The following is a 22,141-nucleotide window of genomic DNA, read 5'->3' as shown; positions in this document are numbered from 1 at the left end:
AAGTTGCAAACATATAGAGACGGTCACTACCCAACAGCGGGCTCCCATGCTGCAAACCTGAGAGGGCTGCCACCACTACTACTGCTTATATTTGTATCTAATCCGATTCTAACTTGTTTCTTTAAAAAAAGCTGTGATTATTTCTTACCTTTGAAAGGTCTATACCGTCAATAATTGGCTGCATAATTTTCAATTAACATATTTTACCAGTTATTCAAATTTTTTCTGAAGTAGAAAACAATATTAAGAGGTACCCTTTATCAATTAGTTTATTTAATTTATAATTTAATGAATGCTATTTTCTTAATTTCAGCTCGTGAATTTCCTCTCAGCAGTCAGGATTGAAAAATATACAATCACATTTATTTTAATTACTTGAATAGTTTCTTTTTGTTAAATGACACTTTCCCCAAATGAACAGATTAACTTTTTTTACCAAGTGTTAAAATGAATTATCTCTTTTCCCTACAGGTTTATGAAAAAGTCGCTTATCTCTTAACTAATTTAGGTAAGCATATCTGCTACCCGTTTTGGGTTTCTAATCAGACATTTACGTTGTTGTGGTTAATGTTATAAATTAGTAGAATGAATTTAATGATGCATATTTGCATTTTATTCAGTTGTTCATGACAAGAAAATTTTAAAAACAAAGACAGTCTAAATGGTATTTCATGTGTGCATTGATCAATTATATATCCCAACATATCCCAGTATATTTGTAATCCCTTAGGCACTAAGCTTGTACATTATTTTTACATAACTGCAAATGTTTTTACAGTTTCAGCAGGTTTTATAATTATCAGTGGCTTAGATTGAATTTAGATCAAATTGACTTGAGACTTTTATGTATTATTAATCATTGTGGTATATATAAAGAATTCAGAAATATTATTACTACATTTATAATTTGAAACTATATTCATCCTGATTATCAGTACAATGCTTGACCTATTAGTAAGTGATTAACAAATAACATAATAATAAGCATCATTATGGTGATCAGAAATTTTGTCTTGGTGAATTCCAATTTGTAATATGCTTGTATTACCAAATATATCATCAATCAGCCTTTGTCTATTATAGTCTAATAAAGAAAGAATTTGAGATACAATGAGACTCAGGTGGATTTCAGGGAGTTTTAGTTATGTATTCTTTTTAATATGAAACCTATCATAACGTGGCTCACTGGAAAGAGCATGGGCTTTGGAGTCAGAGGTCATACATTCAAATCGTGGATCCACCAATTGTCAGCTGTGTGACTTTGGGCAAGTCACTTAACTTCTCTGTGCCTCAGTTACCTCATCTGTAAAATGGAGATTAAGGCTGTGAAACCCCGTGGGACAACCTGATCACCTTGTAACCTACCCAGCACTTAGAACAGTGCTTTGCACATAGTAAGCGCATAATAAATGGCATCATTATTATTATTATAAACTCACTTCAGTTATAGAGGTGATCCAGTGGTGGTTGTGCATTAGAGTGAATAATTCATTTTAACCATGTAGACAATAGATCCATAACAAGATACTTCACCCCGTCAGTGAATTGAAGAGCTTAGTGAAAATCAGGTGTGTTGTCCTCTTTCCCCTAGATAGGTCACTTTTGTGGGTTTTTTATTTGTGGTTGAGTTACAGGTTACGCGAGCGGCAAATTGCATATCAATGGAATGTATCAAGGGTTAGCCACTGTACTAATAGCAAATTCTTTTTAAAATGAGTATCAACTCCATGGCTTTTTAATTAACTAAAGCAATAGGATATGAAATTGCTGAATTGAACTGTATTTATGAATTTCTTGCAGTAGTTTGGCGCTCCACAGGAGCTGTGCAGGTGATACAACATTGGGATTATGCAAAGAAAGAAAAAGTAGAGGCAGAGGAAAAGAGATAAGCAGAAAATAAAACAAGAAACAGAAACAAGCACACACACACACACCTCAAATACACACTCCCATAGATTTACACCCTCATTCTTTCTCCTATACACACGTGCAAGTTCACACAAGCCATTCCACATATACACAAATGCAGAATAGTCACTCACGCAGATGATCTTCTTTCTCTTCAAGCAGACAACAACAGCATGGGGCTGCAGGTTTAGGGAGTGGGGGGAGGAGAGAGAGACACAGAGAGAGAAAGAAAGAGAGAGAGAAGAGTGAGACAGAGAAAAAAGGGAGAAGACAGAGAGCATGAGAGAGAGGGAGAGAGAGCACTTAGAACAGTGCTTTGCACATAGTAAGCGCTTAATAAATGCCATCATCATTATTATTATTAGAGAGAGAGAGAAAGCAAAGGGAGAGAGAGAGAAAATTGCACAGTTGCCTCAGCCTGGACCAAGAAGCCAAACTGCAGATGTGGGGAAGTGCAGCTTTGACTTCATCTTTTTCCTGTTTCCCTTGTGGCTCGCTATCCTGCCTGGGCCAGAGACAACCTCACAGTTAATAATAATATCTGTGATACTTGTTAAGCACTAATTATATGCCAGGCACTGTACTAGGTGCTGGAGTCGATAAAAGTTGATCAGATCAGACACATCCTCGTGAGGTGTCTTAAGTAAGAGGGAGAACAGATATTGAATCCCCATTTTACACATGAGAAAATTGAGGCCCAGAGAAGTTTAGTGACTTGCCCACGGTCACACAGCTGACAAACGGTAGAGTCGAGAACCCAGATCCTCTGACTCCCATCCTGTGGTCTTTCCACAAGGCCATGTGACTTCCCTGCTGGCTCTAGGTGGTCCAAAACTTAATTTTGACAAAGATGGTGCAGAACCTACTTGTTCCTGAAAACACATTTGTCACTTACTTTTTGAGGCAATAAGGACGTTCCCCTCTCCAACTACTAGTTGTGATTTCATCCTCAATAATTTGCATGGTTTTTTAAACTTAGAATTATTTTTTGTGTGTTGTTTCAGTTTATCAGGGATGACCTGTTCCAGGACTCTGGTTCCTTAAAAGTTTTGCCCAAGAATTTTCTTCATAGGAAATCTAAAACAATTAAAAAAATAAAGCTTTGATTTACTGTTATGTCCCCCCTCCCCCTGCCTGTAGTATGTGGAAAAGCCTTTGATATCTGATCTAAAGGGTGGTCAATTTTCACTTTTAAATCATAGTTCCAAAGAATTAGGTCACAGAGCTGGTTTGGCTGGTGCCTCCAGTAGACTAGAGAAAGGGACTTGGTTTGGATTAATCACTGCCCATCTTAACAAATAACACCTTGTGACACAAAGCTTTCACTCTGTGTCAGGGAAAAATGAGTCTCCTGAAGAAAGAGCGCAATACAGTTTTGGCTACCGAGCCCCTGCTTACTGTAAGAACAGTAATTTACTGTTAATCCTGCTATTCATGTGGAGACTAAAGGGAGACCAGGACGTAATCAGTAACTCTGTGTCCCCATAGTAATACTATTCAGAGAGAACTGGTCTTTTCTGTTCTTTCAGGGTCAGAGGCTTGGCCTCAAATCTACCAGGAAGGAGTGTGGGTTCTCTGTACATGTTTGGAGGGCCTCTGCAGTGGTGGACAGAGAGTGAATAGTGCCTGTCCTAGCAGCTCAGTGTTAATCCCTCCTTGGATCAATCAATAAGTCAATCAGTGGTTTTTACTGAGTTCTGTGTCAGAGCCCTTTACTAAGTGCTTGGGAGAGTAGAATATAATAAGAGAAGCAGTGTGGCTCAGTGGAAAGAGCATGGGCTTTGGAGTCAGAGGTCATGGGTTCAAATCCCGGCTCTGCCAACTGTCAGCTGTGTGACTTTGGGCAAGTCACTTAACTTCTCTGTGCCTCCGTTACCTCATCTGTAAAATGGGGATTAAAACTGTGAGCCCCCCGTGGGACAACCTGATCACCTTGTAACCTCCCCAGTGCTTAGAACAGTGCTTTGCGCATAGTAAGCGCTTAACAAATACCATCATCATTATTATTATTATCATTAGATAGCAGGCACATTCCTTAAACACAACAAGCTTAGCATCTAGAGGGATGTGCCTGGGAACACTCTGACTGTCTATGAGCCTCTTTGTCTAAGTTTTCCTGGTGTTTCCATGGTGCTTGAATAAGGACAAGAAACTGAGCTGAGAGTCCAATCAATCTGGAGAGCGCTTTTCTGTAGTTGACGTGGAGCAGCCTCTGCTGAGGAGCTGTGACCACCTCCGAGCCGCTTTTCTCAGATCTCCTCCTCTGCACAAGTCCCACAGAATGGATGACTAAGGCAATAGTGGCAAAATGCCAAAGAACAGGAAGTCTTAGACTGTGAGTTCCATGTGGGATAGGGACTGTGTCCAACGTGATAAACTTGCATTTACCCAAGCATTTAGAATAGTGCATGACATATAGTATGCACTTAATAAATACCATAAAAAAGGAAGGTCGGGGGGAGATGAGGTGATGCAAAGAAGCTGTATGACCTACGGGGAAAATACAAGGGCTTGAGAATCAGAGAATCTGGGCTTTAATCCCATCTCCATCACTGGGGCAAGTCACTTAGCTTCTTTGTGCCTCAATTTTCTCATCTGTAAAATGGGGATTCAATACCTGTTCTCCCTCGTATTCTATTTGTGAACTCAATGTGGGCCAGGGACTGCGTCTGACCTGATTTATCAATCGTATATGTTTAGTACTGCATGTAAGTCAGTTATCCAGTCAGTCAGTTGTATTTATTGAGTGCTTACTGTGTGCAGAGTACTAATCATAAAAAAATAATAATTGTGGTATTTGTTAATATGTGTCAGGCACTATACTAAGTGCTGAGGTGGGTACAAGCAAATCGGGTTGGACAGAGTCCCTTTCCCATTATGGGCTCACAGTCTTAATCCCTATTTTACAGTTGAGGTAACTGAGGCCCAGAGAAGTTAAGTAGGGTCACAAAGCAGCATGGCTCAGCAGAAAGAGCACGGGCTTTGGAGTCAGAGGTCATGGGTTCAAATCCCGGCTCCACCAATTGTCAGCTGTGTGACTTTGGGCAAGTCACTTAACTTCTCTGTGCCTCAGTTACCTCATCTGTAAAATGGGGATTAAGATTGTGAGCCCCACGTGGGACAACCTGATCACCTTGCATCCCCCCAGCGCTTAGAGCAGTACTTTGCACATAGTGCTTAACAAATACCATAATTATTATTATTATTAGACAAGTGGCAGAGCTGGAATTAGAACTCAGTTCCTTCTGACTCCTAAGCCTGTACTCTATCCAGTCTGCCATGCTGCTTTGTATTAAATACTTGGGAGTGTACAATATAGCAATATAACAAACACATTCCCTGCCCACAACGAGCTTACAATCTACAGGGGGACACAGATATTAAAATAAATAAATAAAATTACAGATATTTGTATTAGTAATAGTAATTAAGGACACACAAGTACTCCAGCCATCAAATGGGAACCTTAGTATATTATCCAAGAGTGTTGTTCTCTGTTGTCCAAATGAAATCCAGAAAGATATGTGATTCTTAAAACTTATGGACTTAAGTTTGTGATTTCCTTTTTCATTTCGAAGCATTGGCTTTGTCCTCAACACTCATGATAATGTAGTTACATTAGCTACATCTCAGGGGATTTTCTAACAGGATCAGTTACCTTTAAGTTAGTCTGATAAGTGCTTAATAATAAGGCTTTCTGAAAAGAGCCTTTTCAAGTGAAACCAACTTCCTTGACTCTCCCTTAACTTCCTGTGGATTATGAAGATTGCAGTTCACAGTGAATCCTTCGATTCAATTACCAGTGCTCTTTAGCAGAAATTGTTTAACCTGTACTTTAACAAGATTCTATTTACTTAAGAAGATGTTTGTCTTCTATTAGGATTTAAGAAAATATCTAAATACTATATATTCAGTGTTCTGTGCAGGTAGAAAATGATTCTTCTTAGGTTGATTTAATGGTGCCAGAATTAAGAGCTCTATGGGGTGTTGCTAGAAGGATATAAGAACTTCCACTTAATAGAGACTTAACTTCCACTTAACTTCCATTTAATAGAGACTGTGGCACTTCAGAGATTCACCTTTTTGTCCCATGGGTGGAGTCAAGATCTATGGATTAATTTGTGGAATCTGCAATCCGTTTTTTCTCTAGTTCTGTGACATCAAGAAATTGGGATCCTTGGAGAATCTTTTTTCAAAACAGGGTTTGGGTTATGGTATCTCCAGTCTAAGGACAAAAAGCACCAAGATCAAAGTAGTACCTGGTCTCTATTTCAAGTCCGCAAGTGGGAATTTGGCAATTCCCAAAGTCTGTGATATTTTGGAAGAGATACTGGGGAGATAGATTGTCTTGTTTCTCCTTCCCTGGGGTTTTCATTAGAGCCAGGGTCCCCCTGCCCATGAACAACAATGGAAACAATCTCCCCTTATTACCTTGATGAGCTCAGTAAAAATCAATCAAATCTGTAAAATTAAGAAAATAAATTTATACCACCTAATGCAATTGTAGCCACAGCACTATACGTCAGAAACTTAATAGGAAAGATTGAATCACAATAGAAGTTAGATATTTGTCAGTTCTCACTGTGATGAGACAGGAAGCATTCTGGCTCTAAAGATGAGTTTAATGTTGCCTTTGCCTACCCCTGTCACCTGGTATAGCTTTGACTGTTTTGCTCCTTTTTTTCCTCAGAAAATGGTAAAATAAAAGGATGAAGTAACCCATAAATGGCAGACCAGGCAACTCATTACTGACTAACTAGGTACTCTAAAATGGACCTGGGATCACAGTGGGTTAATACAAATATCTACAAGGTATTGTTTTCCCAATGCCTGGGAAAACACTTGTCAATGAAAAGGTTTTATGAGTGAGACCATCAGAGCCTAGTATTTAGATAATTCACAGATCCTAAAAGTCCTTAAAAATAGGAATTACGTGTTCTTTGGTGGCTACTTTAGTATTCTCTCTGCTGCTCCTTTTAGAACATCCTCGAACTGAATCTGAGTGGGAGAACAGCTTTGCTTTGAAGATGTTCCTGTTCCAGTTCGTCAACTTAAACAGCTCCATCTTCTACATTGCCTTTTTCTTGGGCAGGTAAGTCAGATATGCGAATAGTATCTTTGACAAGGACTGAAGCACTTACCACCAACTAGGTCATCATAATCAAATTTTGAATTTGTCTAGAAGAGGGATTTTTTTGTACAAATTTTCTCTCTGTTGCAATACTGACTTGAAAGCTGTGTCTTCTTCCATTGTTGATTGGTTTTCCTATCACAGATGATGCTGTCTTAAGAAAAGATATAAAATACTAGGCTCCACTCACACTTCCATATCTTTTTTAGTCTCTGACTGGAGTCACTTACTCATTGTTTCATTTTTTTTTGTCATATCTGGAGTTCAAATAGTACCAGGACCAGAATTCCTAAAACTGGCAATCCTCCAATTACCCTCACAGAGCTGGTGAATGAAAGAAGAAAAATTCTTTGAATTTTCATAGTTTGCTGCAAGGATGAACGCAACACCTGCATTCCCTAATAAAACAAAAATGTCACTTTTACAGATTTGCTGGGCGTCCAGGAAAGTACAACAAACTTTTTGACCGATGGAGACTGGAAGAAGTGAGTCAACTAAAGTGGGGCAAAGGATGCTTGAAAATATTTTACAGCTGTAAGAAATCGGGTGTCCTTGAGAGTGACAAATTAAAATATTTGGGGGAGTTATTTGAGGGACAAATGCCAAATTGTGGAAATGTATTCAAATGCATTCTATTTTGATTGTCCCACACAGATAGCACTTTTCCTTCTGATGCATCTGCCAACTCTGTTTTTAAGATTTAGTTACTTGAAAATTTTTACGAGTTTGGATTGTTTCATTTCCCACGCAGTGATGCTTCCCTTATTTTCAACAAACAGATGCCCTCCGTTAGTAATATGTCTTCTAGTAATCTTCATCATTTAATTTCAGTGTCATCCCAGTGGCTGCTTGATAGACCTCTGCTTGCAAATGGGTGTTATTATGGTTTTAAAGCAAATGTGGAATAACTTCATGGAACTGGGATACCCGTAAGTTTGGAACTTATTTAAGAAGCTTTAGCATATACTGTTTAGTGAAGTAGAAAGCAAAGAAATCTTGTGTTTTCTAGAGAAGCAGCCATTGCATTGTGGAAAGCAAATGGGCCTGGGTGTCAGAAGACCTGGATTCTAATCTCAACTCTTTCAAGCTCTGCACACAGTAATCGCTCAATAATTATGATTGAATGAATGTACCTGCTATGTGACCTTGGCAAAATCACTTAACTTCTCTGAGCCTTAGTTCCCTCATTTGCAAAATGGGGATTCAGTACTTGTGATAGACCAGACAAGGAATTGAAGTAACATTCTGTTGGTGAAGCACAGTGAAACAGAATAAGAGCCGTAAACTACCCATGGAAATGTATCCAGTGCATTTTCCGGGACTAATTAAGGTGTTTGTATCTTTCTCTGTCTCTCTCCCTATCTCTCCCTTATTCTCCCCCTCTCCCTCCCACTATCTCCCTCATCCCCTCTCCCTCTCCTTCTCCCTCTCCGTCTCCCTTTGTCTCTCTCTCTCTCTCTCTCTCTCTCTCTCTCTCTCTCTCTCTTTCTTCTACACACACACACACACACACACACACACACACACACACACACACACCTTACCCCATCCCTCTTAATTGGTCTAGCATGAATGGTCCTCTTATTTTCTTCATGAAGTTTTAGGATGGGACTTTGTTTCTACAAACACACACAAACAGAAAATTACTCTTCTAGTCATGACTATTTTATATTATACTACTATTTTGACACATAGATGTTACTCATTTAATAATAATAATGATAATAATGGCATTTATTAAGTGCTTACTATGTGCAAAGCACTGTTCTAAGTGCTGATTGAAAAGAGGTCATTACTTCTGAAAAATGCCTGTCAATCAATCAACCGTATTTATTGAGTACTTACTGTATGCAGAGCATGGTACTAAGCTCTTTGGAGAACACATTTGTAGACATGATGCCTGCCCTCAGGAAGCTTACAATAAAGCTGGGAAGACAGGCACTAAAACACTTGACAAGTAGAAAGAAGCAACAGAATGTAAACATATGTACTGAAGTGTGAGTATCCATGTGTTTAGGTGAAGATGAAGTGCTAAAGGGACTATACTGAGGAAAACAGGGAGAGAAGGTGAGCAGTTAATCAGGGAAGGTATCCTAGAGAAGGTGTGATCTTTTTGGAAGGGACTTGTAAACTCATTGTGGGCAGGAAACATGTCTGCCAACTCTACTGTATTGTACTCTCCCAAGCATTTAGTGGAGTGCTCTGTACACAGTAAGCACTCAATAAATACCATCGTTGATGGTGATGAAGAGAACAGTGATCTGAGGAAAGTGAAATGGGAGGGAGTTGCTGGCAGAAGGGAGGGTGTGAGCAAGAGCCTGTCAGCGTGAGAAACAAAAATGGGACATAGCGAGTAGGTGGGCATGAGAGGAACAAAGCATGCAAGCTGGGAAGTAGTATGAGAGGAGCATAGAGTGTTAGGATTTTAAAACAGTTAGTATTATAGTGCTATTTAGCTATGGAAGGGTCACAGGGTGAAACTATCATTTTCATAAACTAGAGAACAAGTCTCACATATGTCCACCTGAGTGGAATAAAAGAGATCTAGTTTTAGCGAACAATGCAGACTGTAACAGAGTGGTAGGAGTGAACACTACAAATTATTGAACAAGAACTGCATAACTCAAAAGTCCGTGGTCTGGTTACTTAATGTAGATTGCTACAGAACTGGTGGGCACGACGGAAAATCAAACGGGGAGGACAACTAATGGAGCATAAAATTTCTCTACCTCAGTGGGAAAAGGATTGGAATCTCCAACCCATGAATCTCCATGGACTGATGGACGAATATTTGGAAATGGGTAAGAAAAGTTGTCGTAGCCAGTGAGATTTTTTAAACAGATCATCTTCAGACTGAAAGCCAATTATATTTCTTCACCATACTTCACTGTGCTGCCCGGATCATTTTTCTACAAAACCTTTCAGTCCATGAGTCTCCATTCCTCAAGAACCTCCAGTAGTTCCTTCATTTATTCACTCATTCATTCTTTCATTCAATCAATCATATTTTTTGAGTGCTTAATGTGCACAGAGCACTGTACTAAGCGCTTGGGAGAGTACAATACAATAATAAGCAGACATATTATCTGCCCACAACAAGCATACAATGTAGAGTGGGGGAGACAGACATTAATATAAATAAGTGAATTACAAATATGTAAATAAGTGCCGAGGGGTTGGGAGGGGAGAAGAACAAAGGGAGCAAGTCGGAGCAATGCAGAAGGGAGTGGGAGAAGAGGAAAGGGCGGGCTTAGTCAGGGAAGGCCTCCTGGAGGAGATATGCTTTCCATAAGTAGCTGCCCATCTACCTCCACATCAAACAGAAATTCCTTACTATAGGCTTTTTAAGCACTCAGTCACTTTGTTCTCCCACCCATACACTTTACTTCCCTGATTTCCTGCTACAACCCAGCAGGAAATATTTGGTTTCACAGTTCTTGTGCACACTTAGCTCCGCACACAGAGCGTCATTAAAACCACATTTCCTCCAAGAGGCCTTCCCCAACTAAGCCCTCATTTCCTCCTTTCCCATTCCACTCTGTGTTGCCCTTGCACTTGAATTTGCTCCATAATCTCTGTAATTTATTATTTATATTAATGTCTGAATCCCCCCCAAGCTCTCCCAAGTGCTTACTACAGTGATCTGCACACACTAATCACTCAATAAATACGATTGATTGATTGATTGATGCTGCTGCTCAGTATGAATTAATGGGAGGATTTGTTCCAGGCATTGTCTTCCCCTGACCATAATTAAAATGCATGCAGAGTCCTTGTCCCCATACTCAGGTAATGAACTACATTATGGCCTAGTGGATAGAGCATGTGCCTGGGAGTCATAAGGACCTGGGTTCTCCTCCTGACTTCACCCCAGGTCTGCTTTGAGACTTGGGCAAGTCACTTCACTTCTCTGTGCCTCAGTTACCTCACCTGTAAAGACCGTGAGCCCCATATGGGACATGGACTGTGTCCAACCTGATTACTTTGTATTTACCCCAGCGCTTAGAACAGTGCTTGGCACATACTAGGTGTTTAACGATTACCATAAAAAATAAGTCAATGGCATATTTTGAGTGTTTACTCTTGCTGTGCACAGAGCATCGTTCTAACTGCTTGGGACAGTACAAAAGAGTAAATAGACACGATTCATGCCGAAAAAGAGTTTACACTCAATCTGATAAAGCTCCGAATGAAGTTGATCTGAATCCATGCTGGGAAAAGATTGGGGGTGGGCAAAGCAGGTAGGTTTATCCAGGTTGCTGTCATTTACCTGCTTCAATGGCCAGCTTTGTTTTGTTTAGTTTAATGATGTGTCAGTTTTGCAGTTTGGTTTCACAACCATCTTCGTTGCGGCTTTTCCACTGGCACCCCTCCTGGCCCTGCTGAACAACATCATAGAGATCAGGCTCGACGCTTACAAGTTTGTGACCCAGTGGAGAAGACCAATGCCTGCTAGGGCAACAGATATAGGTGAGGGTGAATAGCCACCTGTCGCTCAGGTTGATGGCCTCAGTATCAGGCCGTAACAATGTTCAGCTCGCTCCTCCTCTGAATAAGTTCAGTTGCTATTGCTCCCAGACATTACAGAACGTGAGAGGTTCAGCCTACCGTCCAGACCACTGCGGAATTGTCGAGTATCCATTGAAATACCCAGTTTTGGAAGCCTGTTTTCATTGCTCTTGTGTCTGGTGTGATAACGTTTTAAAACCCCAATTCTCCCTCTGGGTTGAAATGGCTGCCTCATATGTGGCTCTATTTGAATATCTTCGGATATTCTTGTATCCCTCATCAGGGTAAGCTCTTGATGCACTGGAATTGATAGGAGATATGAATTTGAGTGTTTAAAGTAGATCTACTTTCAACAGCTCCTTTATCAGATTATGAAAAAGAAAGTATGTGTGTTATGGAAAAGGACAGCTTTCACCGAGTAATCAACTTCCTTAGTTTTATTGTTCATGTCTGCACTATGCAAGACTAAGAATATTGTAAGACTTTCATAGATAAGTCTGCATCATAAAGAGACTAACATTTTTGGAGTCCGGCAAATGATTTGTCCTTTACCTTGCAGACAGATTAGGGTGCCAAAAAAAATTATGTCCTTAAGGCAAATCCTCTTAAAATATTTCTGTTCTGGCAGACATCCTCACTGTCTGTCATTGTAAACAAGTGGAACTGAAGGACTTTCTCTATCCTCATAATGGCTAACTCTTCATGCAGGAAATCCAAAAGCAATGTGAAAGCAATTTTCAAAATTTCCATATAACCCTATTCCAATGTATGTCATTGGCTACATAACAGTTCTCCTGGTGTGTCTTTTGTCATAATTCAGTTCAGGAGGTCTGATGAGGGCATATCCCCACATCCTGCTATAGGTTTTGCCTATAAGATTGAGTTCAGCCCAATCACAGGAGATGGGGAAGAAGGGATGTCTTTTGGAATCAATTTAAAGAACAGCATTGCCTAGTGCAAAGAATCTGGGCCTGGGACTCCAGGACCTAGGTTCTAATCCCAGCTCTGCAAGTAGCTGGCTGTGTGACTTTGGGCAGGCTACTTAAACTTCTCTGTGCCTCATTTTTCTCATATGTAAAGTGGGGATTTAATAACTGTTCTCCCTCCTACTTAGACTGTGGGGTCCATGTGGATTAGAGACTGTGTCCAAACTGATTAATTTGTATCTACCCCAATACTTAGACAAGTGCTTGACACATAGTAAGTGCTTAATAAATGTAATAATAATAAGAAGAAAAGTAATAAAGAGAATAATAAACAGCTGCTCCTCAGGAATTCTAAAAACTTTGTACTACTTTTTTGACTACATTCCTGGATTCTGATGACTTATTTGAAGCTCTCCAGGATAGGAACAGGATGAGAGGACTGGGCCTGGGGATAAAAAAAAAAGCTCACAATGTTAATGTCAGTCAAATGGTTTTGGAGATTTGGAGGGGGAAAAATGATTTATGGCTTCAGAAATATTAAGCCTGTCAGTGGGACAATCCCTGCTGTCACTAAGAGAGCACTAAAAATGTGCTTAGCTTAATGCAGTCACAGCTATGTTCCATCTACAATAGAATTGGTCATGAACTTATAAGAATTTAAAGACTCATATTTGGAAGCAAATCTTACATTTCCAAATGCCTCTGAAACACTTAATTATGACATTTACTGGATATGGAACCTGTCTCTGATTCTGAATCTCTCATTCACTAGGTATCTGGTATGGAATTCTTGAAGGAATTGGAGTGCTGGCTGTAATCACCAACGCATTTGTAATTGCTATTACATCTGATTATATCCCACGGTTCGTCTATGCATATAAATATGGCCCTTGTACAGATGAAGGATACAGACAAGAAAAGTAATGTTGAAATTTCCATAATTTACTGATTTTAATTATCATGTAATTAGGCTGAGACTTATTGGCAAGGCTCTGTCAGAATTTACCCTGAGGTGGGGTTTTTTCAGGCCAATTGCCTTTTGAATTGAATATTTCATGATTAGTTTGATTTCCCTCTTCAGTTTGAGAGGGTGCTAAGAAATGTCCTCTGGACTAAGAGTTAGAGGAAGGCAGAGTTCTTCCAAATATCTCAGGTGGCTTGGGAACAATCTGATCACCCCCCAGAATCTTGTTCTCCTTTCTGCAGAGCAGAGTGATTGGAAGACTGGTTCTCTAAGTAATTTAAAAGTGGCCCCAGAGTACCAACATACTAAAGTGGAGAATACCATGGGGGGTCGGGGGAGGTCCTGCAACGTTGCTGTAGGTTAGTTCCATCTCTGGTGATGCAGGGACAGGGCCATTGCAGAAGCAGTGTCACACTGTTCTAAGTGCTAGGGTAGATACAAGTTAATTAGGTTGAACACAGCCCCTGTCCCTCATGGGACTCAGGGTCTTATCCCCATTTTACAGATGACTTAACTGAGGCCCAGAGAAGTGAAGTGACTTGCCCAAGATCACACAGCAGACCTTGCAGAGCCGGGTTTGAAACCCAGGTCCTTCTACTTCCCAGGCCTATGATCTATCCACTAAGCCACGAGTTACAACATGTTATAAGAACCATCCAGATGCACCACGTTGGCTTGAATTTAGGAATCATGATTTAAATTCTTCATGATTAAAATAATCATGATTGAAATATCACCTTTGACTAGGATCATTTAGGTGCAATTTGACTACCTAATAGTATTTAAAATATACACATATGAAAAGTATTTATTGTGTTTGGAAAAATCTGCTTTGTCTACAAACGTCAAATATTCTAAAAAAAAGTAACAATATGGTATTGCTTTCATCTTTCCATTTCAGGTGCTTAAAAGGATATGTGAACAGCAGCCTGTCAGTGTTTGACCTGAGTGAACTTGGGATGGGTTATTCTGGTTACTGCAGGTATTTACTTGAAATGTATTTTTTTATTTCCAAGTTCCAATTAGTTCTCTGTTGAAATATATTAGGGTTATTTTCAATACCCATGAGAGAGATACTATTGAATGGATTTGACTGGCAATCTCTGAACTTCACTCCCTCAGATATGACTCAATCTATGCACCTTGTACCCTGTACTTGACGCTCTTTGGTTCTGTGGATTTCAGGTATCGAGATTACAGAGCCCCTCCATGGAGCTCCACTCCTTATGAATTTACTTTGCAATTCTGGCATGTGCTTGCCGCTCGGCTGGCTTTCATTATCGTGTTTGAGGTGAGTCACAAATTATAAGATATGGTCAGCAAAAATATGTTATTCTTTCCCCTTTCATTCCTTGTTTTGGTGTTAAGTCATTTGCTCTTTAAACCTATTAGTGAATGATATACCAGTAGGATAGTAGAACCATCAGAGGGCCCTTAAAATCGTGTGGGCAACATCTTAAAAAAAATCAGGTTATTATGCTCCTGTAATGAACTAGACTTTGTACATTAGACAAAACATCAATTTGCTCACATCCCTCAGGGACTTTGCATATTAAAGAAGCAAGTCAGATAAAGAAAGCCCCTTGGAGCAGCTAGGAGGAGAGAACTTCTCCCCAAAATTAAATATGAAGTTGGCTTTTAATTCTGGGAGGGAGGTAGGTTGGGTGATGTGAACTGGGAGGTAGTTATAAGGTTTAGAACACAATGAGAGTACTCTTATGCCGCCAAAGACAAGTTCCAAGACAGGAAAATGTCTTTTTACCAGGCTCCTCCAATCAACTTAAAATGGTTAAGTTTCTTCCTGACAGATTATTAAACATTTTCCCTTCTTGGCTTGGCTAGATATGGCCTGAGATTTCTGTTCTGTCCCTACCAAATAATCCAAATGTTTTAATGTTTGAATCAGTGGGAGGAATGCTTGGGAGAATATATAGAAATTAATTCAGAACTGGTCCCTGGACAAGGGACTTCCAGGCTAAAGGAGAGAAGGCAGACACTTAGAAAAAAAGTTAACAATCACAAGATTACAGGCTAAGTCCAACAATCCTTACCAGTCCCTCCTTCTTCTTGGTGCTAATATGTATATGATCTTCCTATTAAGGCAATGATATTATAAATGTTGAGGGGGCTAATTCAGACTTTAGATATAAGGGATTTTTGAGGAAGCTTCCTGTATTTCATCATCAATCGTATTTATTGAGCATTTATTGTGTGCAGAGCACTGTACTAAGCATTTGGGAAGTACAAGTTGGCAACATATACAGTCCCTACCCAACAGTGGGTATTTGTGGAATTGTGTGGAAAGTAAGCACAAGTGAATGTGTCAGGATAGTTGCTATAACTATAGTTTATTATGGTATGTTTAATATATCCTTCCAAACCTTTGAAAACCCCTTTTTTTTCCTTTTTCCTATTTTCAGCACCTTGTTTTTGGGATCAAGTCATTCATTGCTTACCTGATCCCAGATATGCCAAAAGATTTGTGTGACAGAATGAGGCGTGAGAAGTATTTAGTTCAGGAAATGATGTATGAGGCTGAACTAGAGCATTTGCAAAGAGAACGGAAAAAAAAACGGGAAACAGTATCACCATGAATGGCCTTAGTTGATTCTAATTACCTGCCAGAGACAGTACTGTACATGGAAATGGATGGTTCTGCAGCTTCAAATTTGCAGGGGCAAATGTGTACAAAACTGCTGCTGGGGAAACACACTGGCAGCCTTTCGAGACCTGGCTGATTCAATCTTTTGAGGATGAAAAGGCAAAGCCATAGTCGTCATCAACGTGGGGTCAAGTTTAAATAATCTGCAGTCCATGCCAGGCATTTAAAGTAGGCGTGGGAAATTGAGCATCTGAACCACACAGCCTAAACATCCCTGCAATGCCATACAAATGGTTGTGAAGAGCAGTTTGTTTCCATGTACAGATCACAGTAAGGGCATGACAACTTTCCGTGGTCTCTGCTGCTGTACTACTTAACTTACTATTGCTCAGTTGAATTGTAATGCTTTTGAAAAATGAAAAAAAGATGAGTAGTTGCCTTTGCCACCATAATTTGATGTGAATGATCCTTCAGGCTTACTGTTTTGTAAGATTTGTCCTAGTCTCTTGCTGAGATTGTGGATCTGCCCTAATAGGGAAACCGTGCTGTTTAATATTCACTATGCAGTCAAACAGGCAAGTCACCCATCCTTTTCCATTTATCTACTCATAGAGTCCAAACCAAAAACTTCAGCAATGGAGCTCCCAACCCTTCTAACGGATGCATTATTGCACTGTCCACTCGTAAACATTGTGTTGAAGATGCAGATCTTGCACACTATTGCATACTATTTTCATGAGCAGATAGAATCACGTAACACAGATGAATAAATTCTTAGTGATCTTATCCATGAAGTAGCCAGCCCTTGTTCGGATACAATCAATATTATTTCCTTTATCACTGATTTACTGGGATAATTTTCTAATCTGAGAAATATATTGACATGCATATATTTTAGTTTTCAATGTACAGTGGCATTTTTAGAGTTTGCAGCACCAGTTTTTGCAGCTATGATATCAGATATACAGTATGTTGTGACTTGTTTGTTCAGGAAAAGAAAGGCAGAATGTTTTTTCCCCATTTTGCTTTTCTTCCAATGATGTGCACTCTTTCTTGGGCTGATGAATCAATGCATGGGTATATTATTGCTAGGATTAGATATTTTTCAACTTTTATTCTTTCTGGGAAAACTGTTGTTTGAAAGATCAACTGAAAAAAAGTAAAGAGGATTTATGTGAGGCAGACTTTCTAATTCCCCTATCACCACAGAATAGAAACAAATCAGAACTGATTGTTATTATTTTAGTGTCAAAATGAGATAACAGTTTATAAACCAATGCATGTGAATTAATGGAGCATTAAATTAAATCAAATGTGCTGATTTCACTTGGATACATAGAGAACAAAATTCCATAACCTTCCCTTTGGATACTAAAAAAAAAAAAGGGTTATGTCACAGTTATATCAGGGAAAAACGTTTTCTCTTTTATTTTTAAGCCTGTAGTTAGTTTCTGTAAAATGCAGCACAGTGGTTTTTAAAATGAAAATCCCCAAAGTACACCAGTTAAAGAAACTTACTCTTGGGAATGATTTTGGAACAAATGTTGCTTAGCCATGGAGTTTTTGTTAGCAGAAATTACTCCTACAGCACTGACACTGAAAATATTTCCCGATCTGCCGATATTTTCCTGGTGAAAAGTGCTCACCATTTTTATGACCTTACTGTATATTAACATCTCATCTTCTTTGTGGCAGTTTCTGATTGTCAGGGCAAGGAGAGAGGTAGGGGAAGGAAATCCCTGAAACTCCTCCCTGCAGATTTGTAGCCTCAACAACAGTGATGAGGTAAAAAAACACTGGACAATCATTTCCATAGATTCTTCAATCCTGTCAAGGGTCACGACCATTAAAATGACACAGTAGTCTGTTTTCTGATCCTTTGTTACTATTTCTACAGTTTTAACTGTAGCTTACAGAATCATCATTCCCCTGTTCTGCTAAATCAGTGCCCCCCGAGTTTGGCTGAATGATCTTGGCACAAATGAACTCTTCTTTTATGACTTCTCTAATCTCAAAGAGCCTTGGCTGGGACAAGGTTGAATGTAATTGTACAATTATGGATGTCTAATATTTGTAACCACTTTCTTCGGTCTCTTACGGAGATATAAGTAAACAGTGCCCCACTGTGGTGCTTAGAATAGCACAGATTAGGCATTAAGACAAAAAGGTGGACAACCAAGAGAAACTGAGTTTTTGATAATGGTCTTCGATATTTTGCTTTGAAGATGATTTTTTTTTTTTTGTAACTTCTCAAGCCTAAGGGAAAAATTGGAAGAAACCTGTAGGACAGAGATGCTATTGTTATGCTAATTTTACACACTGAAGATAATGCAATAACATGTTTGTATTTCTCTGTTTGTGTGTAGTGTTGCAACTGCAGCTAATTGCTTTACTGGAGAGAACTATTCTGTTCATTGTCCTATAATGTGGTGTTTGCATAGGGTGCCAATTATCAAGATATAAGGCACACTGTTCTCAGGAAATTCTGTTTAAATGAATGCCATTTAAATATATTTTCATATTCTAAATATTTGTCTTTTCAAACAAATGACCAATATGTAAGCATGCAGGCTGCAATGGGAAATTGTGTAAAGCTTCAGAGTTGGCAAAATCTATTTAAAATTGCCATAGGTTGTTGCTGATCTAGTCTATTATACTTTTTGGTCTATGCATAATAATAATAATAATGATGGTATTTGTTAAGCGCTTAGTATGTGCAAAGCACTGTTCTATGCATGCAATTGTAGGTAAAATATTGTCAGAAGACTGCATGACAAGACAGAGCTTTTGAATGCTGCATATTCTTCCAAGAATATTTTAGCAATTCCCCTTGGAACTTAATGGCACAATGCAAAGAAAATATTTTTTTCAATAAATAAAAATCTCATTTTTATTTACTATCATCATTTTTCCATCACGTGCAAGTTAGATTTCTGCCTGGCTGAAGTGTGACATGTGAATCTAATTTAAAAATAATTAGAATTTCTCTACAAACAATTCATTAGAACTATAACCGTGTCACTTTTTGGAAATGCATAACCTTCATACTATTCAGTCTCTGAACTAATATTAGCAATAATGTTGTCCCTTGTGTTTTCCTCATCTAGTAAAAATTATGAGCACCTTCAAAAAGCAATCAATCAATCAATGGTATGTATTGAGAACTCACTATTTGCAGAACGCTGATTTAGGCACTTGGGAGAGTACACCAGAATTAGTAGACACATTTCCTGTCCATAATGAGTTTAGGAGATTGCAAGTGCACTATGACTGTGCTCTTCTTCTAGTACTGAGACTTTTTATATATATACACACATATATATGTGTGTATATATATAATATGTATATTAAATATATATATATATAAAAGCTTAGTCTAGATAGAAGTGGAAACTTTTGCTAGCTTTAAAAGGATAATCACTTCTTGAACAGTTTAAAAACAATTGCACTTTAGATTCTTCTATCACATTTTCCTGATGTATTTTATCCCAAGGTGACACAGAATTTTCCCAGCATATACATTTCCCATGATTGATAGGCAGACACATAGACTTGTGTCTTCTGGGGTGGTTCTCGTTCTCTGAAGCCATTGCTGGGGAGAGGAAGGCTCTCAGGGGAAGGAGAAGGATCGTAGCCCAGACCAGGGAAGGGGGAAGGTCCATGGTAACAATGGCTTCAACAACCCTAAGACACCTCTTTTAGCAAAGCTGGCCCTAATCCATCCAGGTAGGTTGAAGGGACTAGGCACTACCCCAGAACTATAGGTCTTTTAGAAGGGATTTTAGAAAATCTGAATCCCAACCAGGAGCCTCTTTCATATTCCTTTAACCAAATTGAGAGCCCTGGGTGAGTTTGTAAATTCTGTTATTTATCAAGGGCTTACTATGTGCCAAGTTTTGAAATAAGTACCAGATAATCAGATCACACATGGTCCCTGTTCCAGATGGGACACACAGATAAGGAGGTAAGTATTTTATATCCATTACATAAATATTTTATGAGTAATCAGAAGGCAAGAGAGGTTAATTTACATGCCTAAGGTCACAGAAGCAGCCATGGACAGAGTTGGGACTAGAACCCAGTCGCCTAACTTCCAGTCCCTCGATTTTTCCTTAGGCCACTAGGCAAAACAGGGCTGCATTCTGGTTCAGGGAAGGGAATGTTCATCTTCCTGAATCAATCAATCAATCGTATTTATTGAGCGCTTACTGTGTGCAGAGCACTGTACTAAGCACTTGGGAAGTACAAGTTGGCAACATATAGAGACAGTCCCTACCCAACAGTGGGCTCACAGTCTAAAATGACATAAAATAACAGTCTGAATGACATATGACCAAGCCTACTCCATCTAGGCTTAGCCTCACCAGAGTTCTGGCAGAACTTCCATTCCTGACTGACTTTAGGGATTCTCAAATACTCAAAATGGCCTGAAAACCCAGAGATTTCAACAGGTATTTCCCTGCACCACAGTGAGCACTCCCAGATGTCTCACACAAAGCCGCAGAGTATCCCAAACTATTTGCTATACTGTAGGCCCTGGCTTCTCGAGTGGTAGCAGATGTTTGTTGCACAATTTGACCCCTAATGCACTCCATGGTGAATTTGGAGCTAATTGTTTAGGTGGACAACCCTCCAAATAGGCAAGCCCAAGTAGAGCTGAATGCACCAAAGCAAATGTTCAGGTAAATGATCACTTTGCCCTATGCCCCTGCCTCAGAGTTGTAGACCTGGTGCCCTCTAATTTCACCCATAGGCTTTAGAGCACCGATGGGTTCCAGGCCCACACTGGGAGCTGGAGTTTAGTTCCATGAATCCCAGGAACTGCGGTCTAGGATTGGATATTATACTTTTCCAAGAGCGTAATACAGTCCTCTGCATACAGTAAGCACTCAGTAAATATGTGGTTAGACTGACCATTTTAGAATGGGAATGTTTTGACTGAATTTGCTTAGGATGTGCTTACCTTGTAGGATGCCAAAACTGTACATTTCAAAATGCAAGTCTGGAAAATTTTCTCTACTTAAAAATCAGTTTCTGGTAAACAGTGAATGTAAAATAGTTACAATTAGTTCTCTGAGCAAAATAAATGAAGAACTGGTAAAGGGATTTCCACAGAATCATGTCATTGATTGAAACAATGTTTCTGGCAGAGCCCCATCATATGCACAGACAGCTTGCAGCTGCATTATGATACTTACATTTCCTTATCCTCACATGCTAAACCTCCAAATTGTATCATAGAAACATGCAGTAGATCAGAACTTACTATATTAATAAAACTACAGCTTTTGGAGGAAGCTAGAGGACTTGTTCAATCTTAGTGTAGATGACACTGCTATCTGTGGTATCTGTTTAGTTTTTTTCACTAGGGAATGGGTTCTTTTCCTCACTGCCCTATACTCTTGGATGTCTCCTGGAACATGCCACCTAAAAAACGATAATGCATTGAAGTTTCATGGCCCCTAAAAGGATAGAGTAAGCAATTTGGAGACGAGGGGCTGAACTGGTTTACAGTTCAATTTCTTTTCCATGTAGTCTCTTGTTTTGGGATTTTTTTTTCTAACAAGTAGTCAACTAACTAGCTTGTTAAGAAAGTGTATAAAATATAGTCATAACAAAGCAGAAATAAATTTAGATTAGTTGACATTATTATGGAACATCTATAATTTGGGGTACACTGCCAATTTTCACCAGTGACAGCTAAAATCTATACCTTCTAGTCTTTTGTTTTCAGGTAGACCTATGCAAATAGTAAATTAGATTTACCTGTTCATCTAGCTCCCCCTCTCAGGGTCGCACCTGGAGAGTTTCCAGTACTCCACCTGTCTCGGCTATGGGAGAAAGAGTCAAGCAGAGGCCTACCCATTCTATTCCTTGCTTGGGCAGTGGCTAGCGAGTGGAAGGCAATCAGTAGTTACTCAACAAGTTAAAACTCACCCATGCTGGGCAGCATGGCATGAGAGAGAGTCGAGAGCAGAGACTCAAGTTTACTGCGCGGAAGGTAGAAATGGTAAACCACTTTCGTATTTTTACCAAGAAAACTCTATGGATACACTACCAGAATGATTACAGATGAAGAGCGGGGCATTCAGGAAGAGATG

At 39.3% G+C, this 22,141-nt stretch overlaps 1 protein-coding gene across 1 annotated transcript in view; it reads left to right on the top strand.

The window, feature by feature from the left end:
- Positions 1-19,344, top strand: part of ANO3 (anoctamin 3) — a 399,349-nt gene extending 380,005 nt beyond the window's left edge. Inside the window, exons 18-27 of the mRNA XM_038764098.1 lie at positions 472-508; positions 6,889-7,000; positions 7,467-7,524; positions 7,871-7,968; positions 9,695-9,840; positions 11,357-11,509; positions 13,247-13,394; positions 14,340-14,420; positions 14,624-14,729; positions 15,859-19,344. Of these exons, the coding sequence (XP_038620026.1) occupies positions 472-508; positions 6,889-7,000; positions 7,467-7,524; positions 7,871-7,968; positions 9,695-9,840; positions 11,357-11,509; positions 13,247-13,394; positions 14,340-14,420; positions 14,624-14,729; positions 15,859-16,032 (1,113 nt within the window). The 3' untranslated portion in view covers positions 16,033-19,344. The remainder of the gene's footprint in view (positions 1-471; positions 509-6,888; positions 7,001-7,466; positions 7,525-7,870; positions 7,969-9,694; positions 9,841-11,356; positions 11,510-13,246; positions 13,395-14,339; positions 14,421-14,623; positions 14,730-15,858) is intronic.
- The last annotated feature ends 2,797 nt before the right edge of the window (positions 19,345-22,141 follow it).

This window comes from Tachyglossus aculeatus, chromosome 22, assembly GCF_015852505.1.
Source record: "Tachyglossus aculeatus isolate mTacAcu1 chromosome 22, mTacAcu1.pri, whole genome shotgun sequence".
In the NCBI taxonomy this organism is placed as follows: domain Eukaryota; kingdom Metazoa; phylum Chordata; class Mammalia; order Monotremata; family Tachyglossidae; genus Tachyglossus; species Tachyglossus aculeatus.
Note: the sequence above shows the minus strand (reverse complement) of the source record. Positions and strands in the feature narration are given on the sequence as shown.